The sequence below is a fragment of the Crotalus tigris genome, unplaced genomic scaffold (genome assembly GCF_016545835.1).
Source record: "Crotalus tigris isolate CLP2741 ecotype Arizona unplaced genomic scaffold, ASM1654583v1 scf7180000019328.220996217465:2438092, whole genome shotgun sequence".
Lineage (NCBI taxonomy): Eukaryota > Metazoa > Chordata > Lepidosauria > Squamata > Viperidae > Crotalus > Crotalus tigris.
In genome coordinates, this window is record NW_024097488.1 from 660,002 (window position 1) to 680,060 (window position 20,059).

General features: G+C 39.4%; 1 protein-coding gene across 6 annotated transcripts in view; it reads left to right on the forward strand.

Annotated features, from left to right (window-relative positions):
- Positions 1–7,394: 7,394 nt before the first annotated feature.
- Positions 7,395–20,059, forward strand: part of SH3PXD2A (SH3 and PX domains 2A) — a 276,364-nt gene continuing 263,699 nt past the window's right edge. For 2 of the 6 annotated variants that reach the window (XM_039361666.1, XM_039361667.1), the window contains exon 1: positions 7,399–7,946. In XM_039361666.1, coding sequence (XP_039217600.1) covers positions 7,875–7,946 — 72 coding nt within the window. In that variant the 5' untranslated portion in view covers positions 7,399–7,874. Of the gene's footprint in view, positions 7,947–20,059 lie in introns of all 6 variants that reach the window. The other 4 variants (XM_039361671.1, XM_039361672.1, XM_039361669.1 and 1 more) reach the window with 3 other exon arrangements.

Here is a 20,059-nt window from a genome sequence, read left to right on the forward strand (position 1 = left end):
GCAATGCGCTGATTGGTGGAAGTTTAAACTACTAGCTGGTGATTCTGTAAAGAGGATTGCAATGAAGCCAGAGGAGAAAAACAATAATCTTGCCTGTAATGAGTGTCGTATTCATTGATCAGGACAATGACTCAGAAACAATGAGCAGGATATGATAGGGTTGGGATAAGAATAGCAAATATTATGTCAGCACCATTTACTGCTATCTCTAGGATGGGTGAATAACATTTTAACTCTGAGGTGGAAGAAATGCCCTAAGACAGCATTGGCACCTAACTAAAGTATAGAGTGTTTTCTTAAATATTTATAATTATTTCTGTACACCAGTGGATATTAAATTTTAATTCTTTTTTTTTTATTGAAAATTTTAAAGTTTTTACAAATAAGAAAAAAGAAAAAAAAGACAAAAAACAAAAAACAACCCTAACCCACCCACCCCAACCCTCCCTCTCCATCCCCCCCAACCTTCCCAGAGCTGAGTCTAGGCTTAGTTAAAATTTTTAAGAATCTTAAAAAAAAAATTGAAAAAATATAAATCATAAGTATATCTAAATACATTACATAAACAACTTATAAAGTAATTAACAATAATATATATATAAGAAAAAAGCATAAATATTAAAAAGAAAAAGTACTTGAAAGAGAAAAAAGTAAGAAAAAAAGAGAAAGAAGAAAAGAGATATGGAAAAAGTACAATCTATAAAATATTAAAATTTATATATAAGTTATTGAAAAACTAAATAATATTTTTATATCCAATTTATATTGTATAAAATTTATCCATTTTTCCCATACCGCAAAGAATTTCTCTTGCGATTGCTCCTTTAAGAAAGCCGAAATCTTTGCCATTTCCGCCAAATAAGAAACTTTTAAAAACCACTCTTGCAAGGTAGGCAAGGATTCCTTCTTCCAATATTGCCCTACTAACAGCCTTGCGGCTGTAATCAAATTTAACATCAATATAACCTCCTTAGTGTCACAATCAGTAACAATACCTAACAAAAACAATTGTGGGGTAAATTTTACCCTCTTTCTAAAAATTCTTTGAATATTCCACCATATCTTAATCCAAAAGGCTTTTATATTTTTACACGACCACCAAATATGATAATAAGTAGCATCCAAACAACCACATCTCCAACATTTAGGCTGTGAGTCAGGATACATACGAGACATTTTTTGTGGATCAAGGTGCCATCTATAAAACATTTTATAGAAATTCTCCCTTAAGTTCTGGGCTTGTGTGAATTTGACATTCCTCACCCAGATAGTTTCCCAGGTATCCAGTAGAACTGATTCTCCAAAATTTTGTGCCCATTTAATCATACATTCTTTAATTAGTTCTGATTCTGAATCCAGTTCTACTAGAACCCCATAAATTCTCTTAATATGAGTTCACCTTTGATCTTTTACTTGTTTAAAAAGGTTTTCATCTAAATTTTAATTCTTTGTATAGTTTCCTTTATTGCTTTTTCCTCTAAGAAAGTATAGATTTCTATAGCATAGCGGACTTTCTTTGAGGTAGAGCATACAATGCCTTATTCCCCAGGGGGAAAAACTATATAATTAAATATTTGCTGCTAGTTACATATCTCTGATTACAATTTTCCAAATAGATTTTTCTACTGTACGATGAAAATGTGTTCCACAGCTCCTTGTAAAGCTGTTTATTTCGCAAAACGTGTGTACACAATACACAATACTGATACTGTTAGGAATTTCTTGTAACAATCACAATAGTATATTATTTTCAAATGTGGAAAGGCTCTCTCATGTGCTGGTCTGAAATTTCTATAGATGTGTGCATGTGATGCAATTTATATATTACAAAAGACTTATAATACATAATTATTGCACCCTGCTCTCTTCCAAACAAGAGGCTAAAATTAAGCAGAAAACTGTTTTGTGGCAGTCTTTAGGCTTATCTGATTAGCACCAACTTGGATGTTTTATTTACAAGGTATTTCTCAAGCTAATTGAAGTACCAAATACCCATAAATTATTATGGTTTGTTGCACAGTTATCCATATGTTCAGACTGGATTTGACACTTTTATCCATCTATAGATGGATCTGGGATAGACAGATGTGGATGTTTGATCGTGATTGCAGATATTGCCACAGGGTATAAGCTGTTCCAAGTAAAGTTGCCTTTTGCAATTGACTGAAGGTGATTTTCTTAATGCCGATGGTGTTAAAGTGGTGCTCCGGTTGTTTGGGATTGCATCCAAGGTGCTTATTACTGTTGGTACTACCTTTGTTTTCTTTTGCCACAGTTTCTAATTCTGTTTGCAGTTCTTTGTATTCTTGATGTTATCTTCTCCAGTTCCTTCTATTCTTTCTCCAGGTACCGCCATGTCACTATCCAGATTTTTTTTGTCTTTCTTATTGACAGTTGTTACATCCAGAGTGTTATGTGGCCTGTTTGTTTGAATTCTAAAGTCCCAGAGCACTTTAACTTCTTCGTTTTCTATTACTTTCTCTAGTTTATGGTCCCACCAGTTCTTGCTTTCAGGCAAATGGTACCGTATTTCTTGCAGTTTTTCCAACGCACCATTGTTCTTTCTTATGCCATTGTTTGTAGTCAATCTGTGAGATCTTCTTGCAGCAGCTAACCAGGTGATCCACTATTTCTTCAGCTTCTTTGCAGACATGGCACTTGCTGTCTGTTGCTGTCTCTAAATTCTGGCTTTGTATGCATTTGTGCAACCACAATTAGCCTCTCTGTCCCTTTCTTCAACTTTCCCTGCCTTTAGCTTTGTTATTATAAGCTTTGCCTGCTATTTTTTTGAAATGTACTAGCGATATAATGCTTTGTCTTCCCATGTCTCATCTGTGTTCTTAATTTGGTGTTTCATATAGGCCTATTTAGTCTCTCCAGTATTCAGTAAGCCTTCCTGGTACACTAGTTTCAGTGAATCTTATTCAGTCTTTCAGATATTCTCCCAATGCCCTTTTTTCTTCTTCAGTTATCTGAGGTACTTGCAACATTCCATGCTAACCTATTTTCCTTGGTAAGGAACATTGCTGCATGGATGAAGTGCATGATTCATTGTCATTATTTTTCTGGTCTTCCTATCCAAGGCTTTTAGTTCAGTTAACACCAGTCCATTATCCCAGCTATCTATCTAGTGACTCGAATTGCCCAGATATTAATTACCTTGATGGTATTTCCTCCCCAGTCTGGACTTTAAGATCTTATTCCATCTCTTGATGTATTCACCTCTAACCTTTTTCTTGACTTCAGTGTGCTTGATGCTACTGGCTTGAAGGCTGACCAGATATTTGTAATGATCGTGTTCATCCAGACTCTTGATGTTATTTGCATAGGGTATCTTGATTCCTTCAAGCTATCTGAAGATACTTGAAGATATTTTTCCTGTTTGATGGCATGTTTGTCCAGTCCAAACTTTATTGTAATTTATTGGTTGTGTATATGGACAGTGTTAAGCAATGATTCCATGTCCAATGGTGTTTTTCCATGCAGCTTCAGATTGTCCATATGAAGGAGATGGGATAGCATAGCAGATATTCTTGATGTTTGATAGCCATGGCTTGACCTGTTCAGTATTGTGACAGAAGATTCAATGTAATGACAAACAGTAGTGGTGATAGTGAGTCTTGGAAGATTCCTCTCTCCTGTTTTTATCACCATTGACCAACAACCTTGTCTTTGTGCCATCAATCTTTGCACAAAGCTTCTGATGTTTCTACTGACTCCTGTTATTTCTAGCACTTGATTATCCTATCCAAGGAGTTGAATGTCTTCTTGTAATCAATCCATTCAAGTTGGTCTTTCTTTTCTTGCTATTTCCAGAATCATCTTTCAATTAGGAGTTGATCTTTTGTTCCTCTGCTTTTTTGGGTAGTTGCCTTTCTGGACAGATGGAAAGAGTTTGTTTTGAACTAGATGCTTTTGGACTATATCAGCACTACACCAATTAGCAATTTGAAAGTTGTTGGTAAGCAGATAATTAATCTGTAGTTGCCTGATATTGCTCTTTTTGCTGTATCTTTCATTATTAGGTAGGTTTTTCCAGATGTTAGCCACTCTTCAATTTCACCTCCTTACGGTGTATTGTTAAACTGCTTGGGAATAGTGAGCATAGAACCGGGCAAATGTTTCAACCAAAATGCATATAGTTCTTTACCTGGTGCTGATCAATTTTTGATTTTCCTTGCTCTTTTCTCCATTGTTTCTGCTGTTACAACGAGTTCTTTCATTCATTACTATTAAATTTATTTGCCACCCATCTCACTGTTCAAGGTGACTCTGAGTGTAATAAAATATACAAATATCCAGACAATTCTAAATATAAAAACAGATTAAAATAAAAAAAATAAAAAATATGGGTTTGGAGCAGAGAAGTGGGAGTATATGCCATAGATTGTACATACGAAGCAAATACAAATAGCCTTCCATTTATTACCATTTTTTAATGATGATTTGGCTTTATGAAGGTGCTCGAAAAACTGAATTAACAACCTGTCCTCAAAGTTACATCCATCATATACACAGCCTGGCCTCATGATCACAATCTGTGTGCTTGGTAACTGGTTCACATTTGTGACAGTTGCCTCATCCTGCGGTCACATTATCATGATGTGCAACTTTCCCGGCTGGTTTCCAACAAGCAAAGTCAATGAGAGAAATAGGATTCACTTAATCATGTGATTTACTTAATGACTCTGGTATTTCACTTAACAACTGCAATAAAAATGATCATAAAATTGGTTTTGATCATGTGATAACTCAATTACGGCATCATTCAGTGGTTGAAATTCCAGTTCCAATTGTTATAAGCCAGTGATGGCGAACCTTTTAGAGACCGAGTGCCCAAAAACTGGCCCCACCCCTGTCCCACCCCATCCTGCCCTACTCACCCCCTGTCTTGCCCCCACTCCATCCCACCCTGCCTGTCCGCAGGGCCACTCACTGCCTCCAGGGCCTGCCGCAGATCACCAGACAGCCCAGCAGCGCCATGGCAGACATGCCCTCTGTCCATGCCCCACAGTATCAACTGTGTGCATTGGGGCATGAGGGCAGAGTCATGCCTACGCTGCCTGGCTGCCATGTCCTTGGCTGAGCTGCTCCGCGTGGGCCATGCTCGGGGGTGACTCTCCTCCAGGAGGTTTCTGGTGAGGAGGGGGTCACGGGGGGAGGCAAGGCTGGGGCAATGGCACGTGGGCCCACAGAGAGGGCTCAAAGTGCCGCCTCTGGTACCCGTGCCATAGGTTCGCCATCACTGTTATAAGCTGAGTGCCATCTATATTTCTGAGTTATAAATGTGGATATGTTGAAAAGCAGTAGCAAAGCATGATGTTTTTAATATTCCTGAATGTAACAAAACTATTACTGAGCTAATGCTAGTAAATCAGAGAGTCCAAGTAATGCACAACTTATTTAATAGCACCTACCTACTAGGAAAAAAGCAGCTTCTGACTGGACTATTTGATGGGAGAATGAAGAAAGATCTTGATGTCTGTTTCAGGCACTGGAATTCCCTCTTTTCTTGTCTTTCAGCCAGCAAGCAAAGGCTTGTTTATTCCTGTTTCTGGCATTTAAACTGATTGTAAAAATGGATTTAACTGGTGAAAGAATAAACTGTGGAGATTCTTTGTAATATAATTGTACTGAATGTTTAATTCATCTAGATATGTGAAGCATCTATATCCCATTCTTCAGTCTATAAGTCCCAGTGAAAAGTTTACAGGTCAGTGGAAAGAAAGAAAACCAACCAAATAGTCCCCGCCCCACAATATCTAAAAAAAATACAACATGAAAGGAAAAAAAAGAATGGGAAGGGCAGAAAAGCACAAGCTCAGGCATCTAAGCTCCTCCTATAAGCCATAAAATTATGGTTGCATGCAACTTAAGGAGAGGACAAGCTTAACAGAGAACAGTTGATGAAAGAGATTTGCCTCCCATCTCATTTTCTGATGCAATGATAAAAGGGTTGCCAGTTGAACTAAGCCCTTTTCATTGCCTATTTTAGAGAATCTCCTACAAATAAATTTGGCTTATGCTGCAGTCTACTGAGCAGGTTCACTCAGGGCTGGAAAGTCATTGGCCCATTAGAAATTGCTTAACTTTAACTCCCTCCAGCCCCAGCTAATTTATGGGATGTTGGGCATTTTAGTTCAGTAATATCTGCAGGGCCACAAATTCCCCATCCCACCCAAATAAATGGCTTATGGTCATTGGAAAATAGCATCCAACCTTTTGGCACCCACTAGCTTGAATTCTCTCATGTCATGGGCAAATCTGGATATGTATTTGGAAAATTATTTGATTGATTTCTATAGCTGCCCATCTCAGCAAACAACTATGTTTTCTGCTTCATGGAACCATTTTCAGTGGAAGGCCTGGTCTGCATCAATCTCTTAAGTAACACCTAGCCTTGGTCATTGTCTAGAGTAGATCACCACCGGAGTCTTTTAAATCCGGAGTCCTAGGTGGACGGCCTATATACATCTCGCTGCATTTAGGATACAGGATTTGGTAAATTCATTATGAGAAAGAAGGGAGGATGTTTTCGAGGGGAACTGGCTGGAATCGATTCTGGCCAACACCACTATTACTCTTTATGTGCCCCTTTAGTCCAATGCCCTGGTTGACAACTGAGACTTCTTGTGCACTTTGGAGAGCGCCGAGTAGAAAAAAACGAGCATCCGACGTGGGTTTCTTTTAAATTGCATAAAGCGAGAATCTCTCTCCTTTTTCTGCTGCACAGCAGCCGTCTCACATTTTCTCTTGTCGCCAGGCAGCTTGAGGGAAGGACGGGGTGGGGAGAGAAGAAGCGAACGCCCGCTTCTTTCCTCTTTCCTCCGCCTGCCTATGCCAAGCCTTTGCCGGCCGACCACTCGCTCGAAGTGGTCGCCGCCCATCTCAGCGTCCCTCGGGCTTTGGTCATGGAGAGGTGATCGCCCCCTACCCGTTCCGCTCTCCTGCCGGTGGGTGGGGGTAGGCAGCGCCGTCCTCTCCCCCTCCTCCGCCGGCATCCCCTCCCCCATCCCCTCGCCTGCTCGGCTCGCCGCGAAGACGACGGCAGAGGGAATTCGGAGACGAGCTGGGGAAGGGAGCCGCGGACACGCTCGCATCCCCATCCAAACCAGTCCCGCCGTATCTTCTGCCGGCCTGCCCGTTTCCTCCCTTTCCGCCTCCCCCTCCCCCAAGTCGGCTGCAGGAGCAGTCGCGGCAGCCGCTGTCAGACAAGGAGCTGAGGCCGGAGATAACTGCACCACGGCAACTCACTCCGGTGTAGGGCGGGAGGGGGCAAGAGGAGGGGCAAGAGGTAGGTAGGCAGGCAGGCAGGCAGGCAGAGAGAACGAACAAGAGGGGCGGGCGCACACAGACATAGAACACACACACAGACACACAGCACGCGAGATCTATGTGAGGGGTGTGCAGAACTTGATCCTTTCCCAGAGCTGAACTCCTCCCCGCCGCCCGTCCGCTCCAATGCGGTGGGGACGAGAAGAGTTCCTTTCCACCAGGATGAAATATTGGAAGTAACTGAAGATAATTCAGATTTTCCCGCATAGGAGGAAGAAGAGTTTGAAGCGGGTGTGTGTGCCTGCGCTTGCGGGACGCGCTGGCGTAGAGCCATATTTTGCTCGTTTCCCGCGTGATTTTTTTTTTTAAAAAAGGGAAATAAGTATTCGGTGGGCCCTTCGGGAAAGCTAAGTTGGAGGTGTTTCGTCCGTCCCTTTTGTACAGGCAAGGGAAAGAAAGCTGGGCTAAGGGGAGAGGAGGCTCTGTTTTCCTAGGAAATCCTCCTTGAGTGCTGAGGAGCCAAAGAATAAGCGCAGTCATCATAATACAAGGATACATCTGGACTGTGTTTGCGTTTCCTGGTTTTCCTGGGGACGAAGATGCTGTCCTACACTATACTGGATGCTAATGTGGTGGACGTGGAAAAAAGGAGAAATCCTTCCAAGCACTATGTGAGTATAGGATGAATAATGCTTGCAGTGAGGCCTCGGTGCCTGCTAGTACAAAACGCTGCGGGTCCTGACCATGGAAAAAAGCCTTTTACCGATTTGGCTATTGGGTTTATTACTACAGTGAGCCAGATAGAATTTGAGAAGGGAGGCAGGTGGGAGAGGGTTCACTTGGTACTATATGTGTTCCTTCCCCTTTGAAAACTTGCCTTAGCAGTACCTTTGGTATGGCAAAGAGGACAGCAAAGGGGCTTTTTTTTGGCAGTTGTTATGAATAGTCATCATTCTGGAATATGGTTCATGTGATGAGAGAACCTGAGAACTGGAAATCAGAAACTTATGGAACAGGTGGGGCAAAGCCTCTCCAATGGGATCGGGAAAGCATGCCAAATGGGTATAGGAGTAAAATGAGACCCCTTGTGGTCTCATTTTCCAATTCCAATCGGAATTGGAAGCTGTATGAAATCCTTTGCTACAGTATTTCAGCGGAGGATGCTAGGAACTGGCATGATTGGTTGGTATAGGACACATTGCTCAACCTTGGCAATTTTAAGATGTGTGGGCATTCCCAGAATTCCCCAGGCAGTATGCTGGCTGGGATGCTCTTGGAGCTGAAGTCCACACATTTTAAAGTTGCCAAGGTTGAGAAACACTGATACAGGAATGCCACAACATTACTTTGCATCCCTGATTCTTATTATTGGCAGGGCCACCATCAATCAAAATTAATTGCTGTTCCTATGTGGCACTTTTATACCAATTTATTTCACCCAACTTCATAGCTGTAACCTCATTGTGCATTTAGTAAAATGCTCTTAGGTTCTCTTTGTTCATTATTTGTGAAACACTTTTTGTAACTCTGTTCTTCTGGAATTCAATGTAAGTTTGCTTGGACACTTATTTCAGCTTCACAAATCAATCAAAAAGGCATGTTGTCTGATATAAATTAAGAAATATAATTTCTGTAATTTTCCAAAGTGAGTATCCTAGTTTTTCTGTCACCCTGTAGTGACTAAATTACATTGCTGGACTTTTTAATAGAGATCTAAGCAATGATGATTCATGAACTTAAATTTACTTTAGCTGAGCCAGTTTGAGCAGTAAGCAGTAGAGTGCAAGCCAGGACATGTGCAGGATACTGCTAGGGTGAAGCTCACTTATATTGCAAAGTGTGGCTGTTCTCTTGGATTTTCAACTGCTGGTGTTGAAGACACTTTGTTGAAATGTAAGACCATGAAACAAATAATGATTTCAGATTAAATGAAGAGCCATTCAGTGATTTACGTGGTGAACTAGCCAGATCCTTTCTGCAAACTCATAACTGAAAACAGTTCTCCCTTCTCTTACTCTCCCCCTCAAGTCCTGTAATTCATGTGGCCCAATGTATAGAGATTTTATTTGGTAGTCATAAGTAATAAATAGCCATTAACTGATCATATGTTTATATTTTTCATTTCCATTTAAATTAGACATGCATAATGGGTGCAAAAAAGCCATATTCCCCCATCCAAAATTTTTTGGGTTTTACCAGACTCCCTTAAAAAAACCTGCTTAATTGTAATTAATACGTGAGAAAAATGCATGGGAGAAATCACATGAAGAATGGATATTTCATAATAAAATTAAAATGAATTATATTACATCAAATCTAGGTTTTGTCCAGGGCATCCCTACTTTTTCTCTTCCACGCCACTTAATTTTTGTTGTGTACCCCTCCTTTAAACCATTAAAATCAATAATATCATTTGTACAGATTTACCCCGGTAATAGAAATAATCACACGTGCTGCATATATAAAGCAAAATGCAACTCAGCCACAAAAGTGAATGATAGAAATCAAAAGACTATTGTATTCTGCAAGAGAAATATTTCAAGTATTTCAATTCTTTTATAGATTGGGTGGAGAGGCTGCTGTCTAACATAGCATTGGAACTGTAACTTCCAGAATTCTGGGGTCTACATGGTAGTAGTTGATGCTGATCAAAGCATTCTAGATATTGTAGGCTCAATATATTGGCTGCGATAAGAGAAATCAGGCCAGATAAGGGGTAACATTAGCATTTTATGGGCTGCAAATTAAGTTTTAAATAACATGCATAAGATTGCATAAGAAGGATGCTCAGATTAGCCTTGCAAATTGTATTAGATCAGTGGTTCTCAACCTGTGGGTCGGGACCCCATTTGGGGTCGAACAACCATTTCACAAGGGTCGCCAAACAATGCAGTCCGCTATTTTTTCCCCCTTTTCCTTAGCTGTGCTACTCCCTTTTATTCTATTGGCTTTTGAAAGCCAATAGAGTAGACTCTCTTGAATAGAGTCTAATTCTATTGGCTTTCAAAAGCCAATAGGAATTGTCTAGACTGTCTCTGCCCTGCTGAGCCCGCCAAAAGTCCCATTCTGCAAACGGTGCTGCACCAGTTGAGTAGTCCTTGAATTACGACCGGTTGAGTAGTCCTCGACTTATGACAGATTGGGGGTCATGGCATTAAAAAGGTTGAGAACCACTGTATTAGATAAACAAGTTCTGTTATTAATTTAGCAATCATCAATGACTGTTTTACCATTTGCCATTGTATAAGCATGACTCCACTTTGAGCATGTCCGTCCCACTTATCTGTCTTTACAATTCCTTGCTAATCTGCAGTGTTCCTACACTGACCTGCAGATCACAATATTTCATACAGCGGATGAAGATGATAGTAGTAAAGCTTATGCCATAATCCATAACAACAACAAACATTTACCATGATCTTTAGCCAGAAAACATTACATAGAAACAAATTTAGAATTATAGATATGAGTTAAAAGAAAGCATAAAATACAGGAAAACAAGACAACCATAATGTTGATGTAATACAAATACAGTAACAGTGGTGATCACCAAGATTAGCAATAATCTTTAGTGTACACAGATCACAGAGAACAAATATAAGCACAGAATTGGGCAACCTGGGGGAAGATATGTCAGAGTCCTAATTGGTTAAAAGAAGCAACAAATAAGCATTGTTTTTCTGACAGGTTATACCTTTAATAGAGGATAGGTGAATTATCCAAGGTGCCCTATAAAGAAATCAGAAGAAGAGAATGTGGCTCAGGGATTTCATGGAGCTGTCCCATAGCTGCTCTAGAGGGATGTTTTTAAAATGACCCCAAAAGACGACAGTGCCAGCACATCCAGTCTGGCCTAGGTGAAAGTTAGACAAATCCTAATGAAATTTCAGAGTTAGAATGGAAAACATAGGATGATGGCACATGCCCATTTGAAAAAAAAAAAAAAATCCATGGACTGTGGGGTTGATACTAGGCTTACCCTGGTTTGGAAATCAATATTCCAGATACACTGCTTAAGATAATGGGTTGAAATTTAAGGTGCTCAAGGCCTTTTGTTGGTTTTTCTGCAACAAACTACGGTAGTATGGCTATTCCTCTGCAAACTAGATTTATTCTGAATCATAGACAGTATATAATTCTTTATATTTGATTGGATGGTCACCAATGGTCACCAATCAGGTCACATCTGGAAATATCTCAAGTTGCAGTGAGAATTAGTCTTAAGCAATGGCACTAAATATTAAATATTACAATGGCCATTTCTGTTGCATGTGTTATGGCTGCATGTGACTAAGTAACTTAATTTTGCTTTGTATATTTAAAGTTTTTTTTAAAAAAGTATTGTGCTTTGAAAGTTGAGATCCTTGTATCTTTAGCCGGTATTTTACCTTTGTAAAGTAAACAAGCATCTCTGTCATTAAGAAGACACAAATAAATTAAATACATATGTTTCTTTCAATTTCATGGCAATCTCTTTGTTAGATTTCTCAGTTTAATGCTGGTAGTTTCAAGGGATGATTGAATACAAACCTATAACCATTTTTGTATATTTTCTTATGTAAAAAGTTGAAAAAAATCCATTCTGTGGTAACGATATTATCTTGATTTTATGGATATGCAGATAATTAGACTTCTGATTATAGAAATGACATCAAACAGTAGAAATTTTAGAACTTACTAAGCTGAGATATATTTCTACATAAAATGATTAATGCTATAATTTAATTAGAGCTTCAGATTCTGTTTGTTCCATTCAAAATGCCCAGAGGATGTTCTTTGATTTCTCAAACTTCTGCCATATTGCTTGATATGTCAGATTGATTTTGGCAGATTGGGTTCATTACAGATGCTCTTAAAATATATACATATATTAAACAAAATGTTCAAAATTTATATATTGGCCAAATGCACATGGGTGCATGCTTTTTCTTCATTTCTCTACATTAATGCTGGTTTAGTGAATCCAGCTGCTGTTATAATGTTTGCTTCAGGCTTTTTCATGTGCTTTGTTTGGTCTTTTTGAGTATCTCTGTTCCAGTGAGGAAATCTTTTTGTTATTTTTGTTAGCTTTGGGGGTGGGAACCATACCTCTTCTATGGCATTCCTATTCAAGGTGAATGCTGCACAAAGGTCACTTTAAGTATATATTGCTCATTTTTATCTCCTACTTTATCTTAGATATTAGGGAGCATACAGGGAACAACATGCTTAAATATTTGTGAATATGAATCACAAAGACCCACCTAAAATCTTATCACATACCAGGAAATGTAGATGTGATCATATTTAAGAAAGTCTACATATATGTAATTTCATTGGTAGATGTTTATCTTGTGCCTCTCCTTTACTTGCCTGAATTCAGATTTCATCCAAGATTTGTATAATGAGTTCCATTTATTGAATGCTCTTACACAAGGAGAACTTATACTAGGGCAGTGAGGTACTTCAGATTTGATTCCTAGAAGATGCTCTGGGGATGGGAATGTAGCATCTTCAAGAAGTAGCTGCACCTTTTCCTAGAATATACAGGAATTAGAAGCACCACATAACCTATCTGTAATACCTATAATTACCATACCTAGTTAAATCTGTTCCTGTAGTTCATTACAAACAACACGATGGGTAGTACAAAAACTGACAAAAGTTAGCCTTACCAGAGTCAGCCTCACTTCTACAAACAGAAGGGGCCATTTTCCAAATAGAGAAATACGTTCAGTTTCAGTCATTGATGGCACAAAATAAAAAGCACATTTTTGAAAATAGTGGCTGGAAGGTGAGTGGCTTATAGAACTGCAGTGTCCATGAGATCTTCATGGACTTTCAAAATGTGTATGTTTCTGTAGATACTTTTGTTTATTCAAGCATTTTATTGGACTAGGAATAAATTTGCTTAAACACACTTTAAGTATACGAAACCAATTTGAAGGAAGAAGTGAAGGATGGAGGCTATATGCAAAAAGATTGTTCAATAAAAAAAACAATGTGGATCCTAAGCTGAAATGCTTACTCAGATGGTATGTTTCTATGGATCAAGCATAGGGAAATGTATTTTTACCCTTTAGAAAACCAATGTGGAATAGAGGGATTTCTTTCTGTACTTGTTTATTTCTACATGTTAAATATATTCTTAGACTATGATACAGTATTCCATCTTTCTGTTAAATAATTTTTGGTTTATTTCCTTTTCCTAACACATAATGTACACACGAGTAGTTCATTTTCTACAAGAATTCTAATCTTTATCCCGTTCGTATGGAAAGCATATTAAATTTAGGAACATTGATTGCATTAAGAAAAGATTTTCTTTAAAAAAATCTGGCATGTCTTAAAGAATTTATTTATTTACTAAGTTACCCAGCTTTGTTTTCTGAAAGTAATATTTGCTTTTTTCTTTCAGACTAACTTTCTAATAGAACTGATAGGGGAAGATTGTGTAACAAAATTCCTAGAATCTAGGATTCTTCAATGCTATTTGCAATCTAAAAATTACATTTTCTATAGGTAATTGTGAAATACAGCTCAATAATGATCCTTGGTACTTGACTGCATCAGTTGTCTTTGGTGGAAACAGCTGCTCTTTGACAGCATATAGGCTGGTTTTTGGTGAATAGCCATGTTTATGTTGCTTCCTCTTCACAACCATGTGTCCATGAGAAAGGAAACTGCTCATACTTAGCAAAACAGGGTTGTGTTCTGGAAAGCAGTTTGCAATATTGTGCTAATATAAACGTCATCAAGTGCTTTGATGTGTCTGAGCTGAGCTACCAACTTGGTTTCACCCTCAGGTACTGAAGGTAATTTGTCTTTGTAAATACAGGAGGCTGGCTCATAGTTTGTGGCTTTGTTTTGTCTGACACAGTCATTTGTTAGCAACTATTGTTGATCCAAATAGGCATAGGGCTTTTCTTTTTTATTCTCTTGTGGATTGATCAGACTTAGCATCTTCTGCCTGTGCTCTTACTGTTGAAGCATAGCCCTCAAAATCCCCTATATAGAGGATGGACAGAAGTTTATTTAAAATAAAAAAAGGGGGGAGGATATAGTGTACTGTTTAATTGGTTAAGACTGACTCATAGTCTGGCTAAGGCTAAGCCAATGAAAGAAAGAGATCAATGCCATCTCTTTTCAGTTTTATACCATAACTGTAAACTGCATGTTTTTCTGTTCTATAGATAAGGAATTTTCTCTTTAGAAGCTTTATGTGTGTTTGTATTTCCATATATCAAAAATTATTTTTACAGACGTGAAATACATATATTAGATGTAAGTACTGCGTCACCAAAGTGATGGTAATTGTAATCTAATGTGGAAGGAAATAGGTGAAATGAAACATAGTTCAAATCTAAATCTAGATCTAAATTTTAGATCTAAATCTAAAAATCTTATTTTTCCCATATATTAATGTTGCAAAATGGAATGACTGCTATAACTCCTAAACACGTTAAGCTTACAATACAGGTAGTCTTCAACTTATGGCCACAGTTGGGACTGGAATTTCCATCACCCAGTAAGGCGATCATTAAGTGAGGTCCCACCTCATTTTATAACTTTTTTTGCCACAGTCTTTAAGCAAATCACTGAGATCATTAAGTGAATTATGGTTTTTAAACAAATCTGTCTTTTGCTATTGACCTTGCTTGTCAAAAGCTGGGTGGGAAGGTATCAAATGGTGATCATGTGACTCTGACACTTTAACAGTGGTAAATATATACCAGTAGCCAAGCCGCTGAGTTCTGATCGTGTGGCTGTAGGGACACTGCAATGATTGAACATGGGATTGTCATTTTTTTCAATACTGTCATAATTTTGAATGGTTGTTAAAAGAATGGCCGTAAGTTGAGAACTTCTGTAATTGTAGTTAATCCTAAGTAGATATAGAGAAAAGTGAAAACAAGGAAAACTACTGTTGTCATGTGAGGAGTATGCAATCATTATAGAAATTATGACAACACCACTGGGTATTGATGAAAATAGAAATCTACAGAAAAGATATAAATCAGTAATTTACATATTTAGATTCTTGGTTACTGTAATCTGCCCAGAGTTAGTTACTCTGTGGTAAGATGGGCAGCCAATAAATTTTATAAACAAACAAGCAAACAAATACTTGACTGGTTGAAAACTAATTGACCAAAATTCCAAGCACATGCTATGAAAGAAAAGTATGGAAAGCAATGTAAGACGCATATGCAAACAGGGTGTTGTGAGGTGCTTGCTTAATATCTTTTAATTATAAATCACTCTAAGAATGGGGGACAGTATAGACAAAGAAACAAATGCTACCCACTGCTACCCAAAAAGATTTAAGATTAGGTTATTTTCTTTATTAATATATGTCCTGCCTTGCTGGTTCAGACTTGTTCTGTTGTTAAAATACAATTCATACATGGTTGAATCTAGGTATAAGAGCCAATTCAAAAGGCTAAGCAATCCTTTCAGTAATGTTTTACCCCAGTGCTTTTTTTGTAAAAAAAAAAAAAAAAGTGCCGGAATTCACACATGTCATACAACCTGCCTTGCCTACCCTACAAGGTTCCATCCAAAAAAGGTGCCGGAACTCCGTTATGGGCGTTCTATGACAAAAAAAGCCCTGATTTTACCTATAGCTGAAGAATCTAGAAGTTCATACCACAGGCATAAGGACTCAATCCTGTATAATAAAAGACTGGAGTAGGCACTTTATAATCCAATGATTCTGGAGTTCTGTCTGTCTTCAGCTGTAGACCACAAAGTTTGCAATAGCTTCTACTTTTAACAAGCTTTGTACAGCTTTGAGTTTGCCTTTGCAGATGTTTCTGTTCTTTAGAACTTAACAAGGTTTCAGTTTCATCAATTAAATTGGTTGTAGCATCTCCTTCAAGCTAGGAACCAATTGAGCTTCAAAGTTTTTCAGACATCCTGATTCAGTTATCCTGTTTACATGAGATACTGAAGTGAGATGGGAGTGAATCAGGCAAAAACCCTAATTTGGTGATCCAGCTAGTTAGCCCTAAAAAAGTTACTTGGAGCCCTAAACAGCTCTAAGTTTATTTGGCACTAAACAAAATCAGTCAATCGTGTTAATTAACTCTTTTCCTATTCACAGCAAATATAAAGTCCTAGAGAGGCACCCCAGACTGTGATCTCTTACTCAAGATATTGTCTCTCTGTAATCATTTTGGTTCTCCAGCACTGGAGATGGATAATCCACGCAGTGGGTTGAGACTGTATTCCTGGCCAATCAGATCAGTCAGCCAAAGTTGCCACGCCTGTCCTGGACCATGATTCTCCAGTCTTGACTGATCTGGCCACACAGACAGACGTACAACTTTGGCTCCTGGGCAGGTATAGTTCCTTTCCATCGGGGGGATTTTTTTCTAGTAGCTGAAATTGCTTAGTTTAAAAGTTAATTAGAGATAATTTAATTCAATTTAATTGATTACTCTAAAATTCCCTTGCTAAATTGTAAGACTCAGGAAGGGGGAATTCCCTAACTCCCCTCCCTCACCCAAACCCCAACCACCTTCCCACAGCCGGAGCAGCCGGCAGCCACCTTAAACAAATGGGGAGGCTCGGGCAACCTCTCGCATTTAAAAAAAAAAAAAAGACAGAAAGGCAAGCAATTAGCGAGGGAAGCGGAGGACAAAGGGGACGCATGCTGGGAGGGAGATTGATTACAGGAACAGCTGGCGAGCGAAGGAGCAGTTTCTTTCACTCACCAGGCTGCTCAGGGTCTTTTAAACGAGGCGCCATTGTCTGAGCAGCTGGGAGCACGCGCGGCTCTTTGTTACAACCGCACGTGGCACCAGCAGCCTTTTTAGCACAGGCGCAGTAGTCTCCTGCTTCTTTAACACATGCGCAGTAGTCTCCTGGCAGCGGCGGCCATATTTTGTGCAAGCAGGGGATCCAAGGCTCCCTGAGAAGCCTAGGTCCAGCCGCTGGAGTAAATGAATAGGCAAACAGTACTAGGGTACTAGAGCATCTATTATTCATTTAGAGACATTCAAATCAGACACATAGCTGCTTGTTCCAGGACTTGGTGTCTACAATCCAAAGTAAATAAGAACCTTTCATAACTAACTGTGTTTAGTTGCCTTTGGCTCCTTCCGGACTTTGGGTCCCCCATTAGTGGCCCGTACGCTTCTGGATTTAGTGGTGGGTTCCAGCATCCCCAGTCGCGTGCCTGTCCTTACCCACCATAGTCAGGCCGGGTTCCAGGCATTCCTATTAGCGTGCCTGTTCTTATCTGTGCACAATGACTAACTCTGACAATTTTGCAGAGTCTGCTCCTGAGTTCCAGACGCCCCCAGTAGTGCGCCTGTCCTTACTCAAAGTTGGAACTCTCCTACTACCTGGGTCCCCCTTATCGCAGCCTGGCGTTAGTGGAGAATGGAGGAAGCAATCAGTCCCTCCACTGGAGCCCTGCCTTCATCCTCTGGAGCACCCGCTTCAGAGGATTCGGAATCCTCTGCAGCCCCTAGAAAGGCTGCAAGGAAGTCATCAAAGAAGGCTGACAAACAGACAATCAGAAGACACCAAGCCCTAGAAAAGGAGTTCAACAGAGCCCAGAAAAGGGCCAGAATTGAAAATAGGCAGAATGGGGGGATAGGTCCCGATCTACCGCTGGGTCTCCCTACATCCCCACGGGGCGTTTGGTCATTAGGGAACTCATCACAGTCCCAAACAGAGGGCGGGATAGGCGAGTTCTCATCGCTCTCCCGATCCCCCTCCCCACAGAGGTTACAGGAAACCCCGAGGACCATGCTAACCACAGCACCTGCAGGGTTGCAGGCAATGGTTACTCCTCCTGCACTGACGGGGGATCTGCTAGCTACCCTAATAGCACAGGCAGTGGATCGTGCATTTGAGGCCAGGGCTCAAACTTCCAAAGCCAAGCCTCTAGGACTTAGAATGAGGCATCGGGAGTTACTTGGAGCCCTAAACAGCTCTAAGTTTATTTGGCACTAAACAAAATCAGTCAATCGTGTTAATTAACTCTTTTCCTATTCACAGCAAATATAAAGTCCTAGAGAGGCACCCCAGACTGTGATCTCTTACTCAAGATATTGTCTCTCTGTAATCATTTTGGTTTTCACACCCTTTCCTGCAGCCTCATAAGAAAGAGAATTGGCATTGAGTACAGAAACTAATCAAGCTAAATCTGATGAACATAATATTCTACAATTTATATAATATGACTATTATCAACTGTTTTTTGTTTTTTTTTTCCTTAAGGGTTGGTAAAGAGGCAAGAATAGCAGCATGGCCTTTTCATGGTGCCATGTGATCCTTGGTATAAGCCAAATGTATTTGTGGAAAATGTGGTCAGGCAAAAGAAATTTGAGATACGGTGCCTGTTCACTGAGGAACTGAGGCATATGTGTTGTTGTATGACTAGAAGTATTTTTTTGTAATAAGGACTTTTGTAATAACGACTTAACATTCAGAATATTTTCCAAAAGGCTGCTGCCTTGGCCTTAGTTAAATTTAGCTTTATCTAATAGAATTTCTGAAATGACTATAGAACTGGAGTTTATGTCTAGAAATCAAGACAAATTTACCAGGTGAGTCATTATTATAAGGTAGATTGAGGCAGTTACTGATAAATGGTGGAGGCAAAAGTAACAATCCCACCCAACTCTCTTAGCTATTCTGCACTTTTAAAGCAGTTCTAAGCAACATAGGTTTCATTTTGATTTCACCTTTATAATCTTTCACAAACTAGTTTGAATCTACTTTTGACTTCTTCACTTCTCTGAGCTTTAAAATGCTAAAATTGGCAGTGAACACTATGAGCCAAACAGTTCTCCTTCAAGCTTGTAAAAAATGAATCTGAAACAGTTCTAACCCTATAAACTGCTACAGTTCCTGCAGTAACAACAACAAACAAAAACCAGTACCCACATGCAAATGAAAATAACCAATCATCCAAACTTCCATATCGAAGCTACCCCACTGTGAAGGCATCATTTTGAAGATGAGATTCTGTTCATTGTTGCATTGTATGGTGGACGTCTTGTAATCAGGTGATTTTCACAATATTTCTAAGCATGTTGGTGATTGCAATGTCCATGTGTAATCCATGTGGAGGGGGGAGTGTTGAGTAAGGACTTAATTCAGGAAAGAATGGGGAAGTAGGGTGAGGCAAGTATTCCCTGCTTATTTGCTCCTTCAGCTTGTAGAATCAAGCTGGTTAGGTTAACTTTAATATTGTAGGTAATGCAGAGATTGATAACCTTCATTGTAGGAATTAGAGACCAGGCAGCCACTGCCATTTCCAGATGATCCATGGCTCCACCTATACTGAGATGACTGGTGCTTATTGCCTCCATAGGCAAGCCATCACCAAACTGCTTGCCTATGGAGGCAATAAGCAAGCAAGAATATATCTCTTTTTAATTGGATGATTTTGAGTGGTGCTAAGCTACATCTTACCAATTCCTAAGATAAGGAAACAGGTTAGCTTTTAGTATAGGTAGTCTTCAATTTACAACAGTTCATGTAGTGACTGTTCAAAGTTACAATGGCACTGAAAAAAGTGACATGACCATTTTTCACACTTATGACCTTTGCCACATCCCCGTGTCATGTGATCAAAATTCAGACGCTTAGCAACTGATTCATGTTTAGGAGAGTTGCAGTGTCCCAGGGTCATGTGATCATCTTTTGCAAACTTTTGCCAAGCAAAGTTAATGGGGAAGCCAGATTCATTTAACAACTGCACTGATTCACTTAACTGTGACAAGAAAGGTTGTAAAATGGGGGCAAAATTCACTTAACAACTGACTTACTTAGCAACAGAATG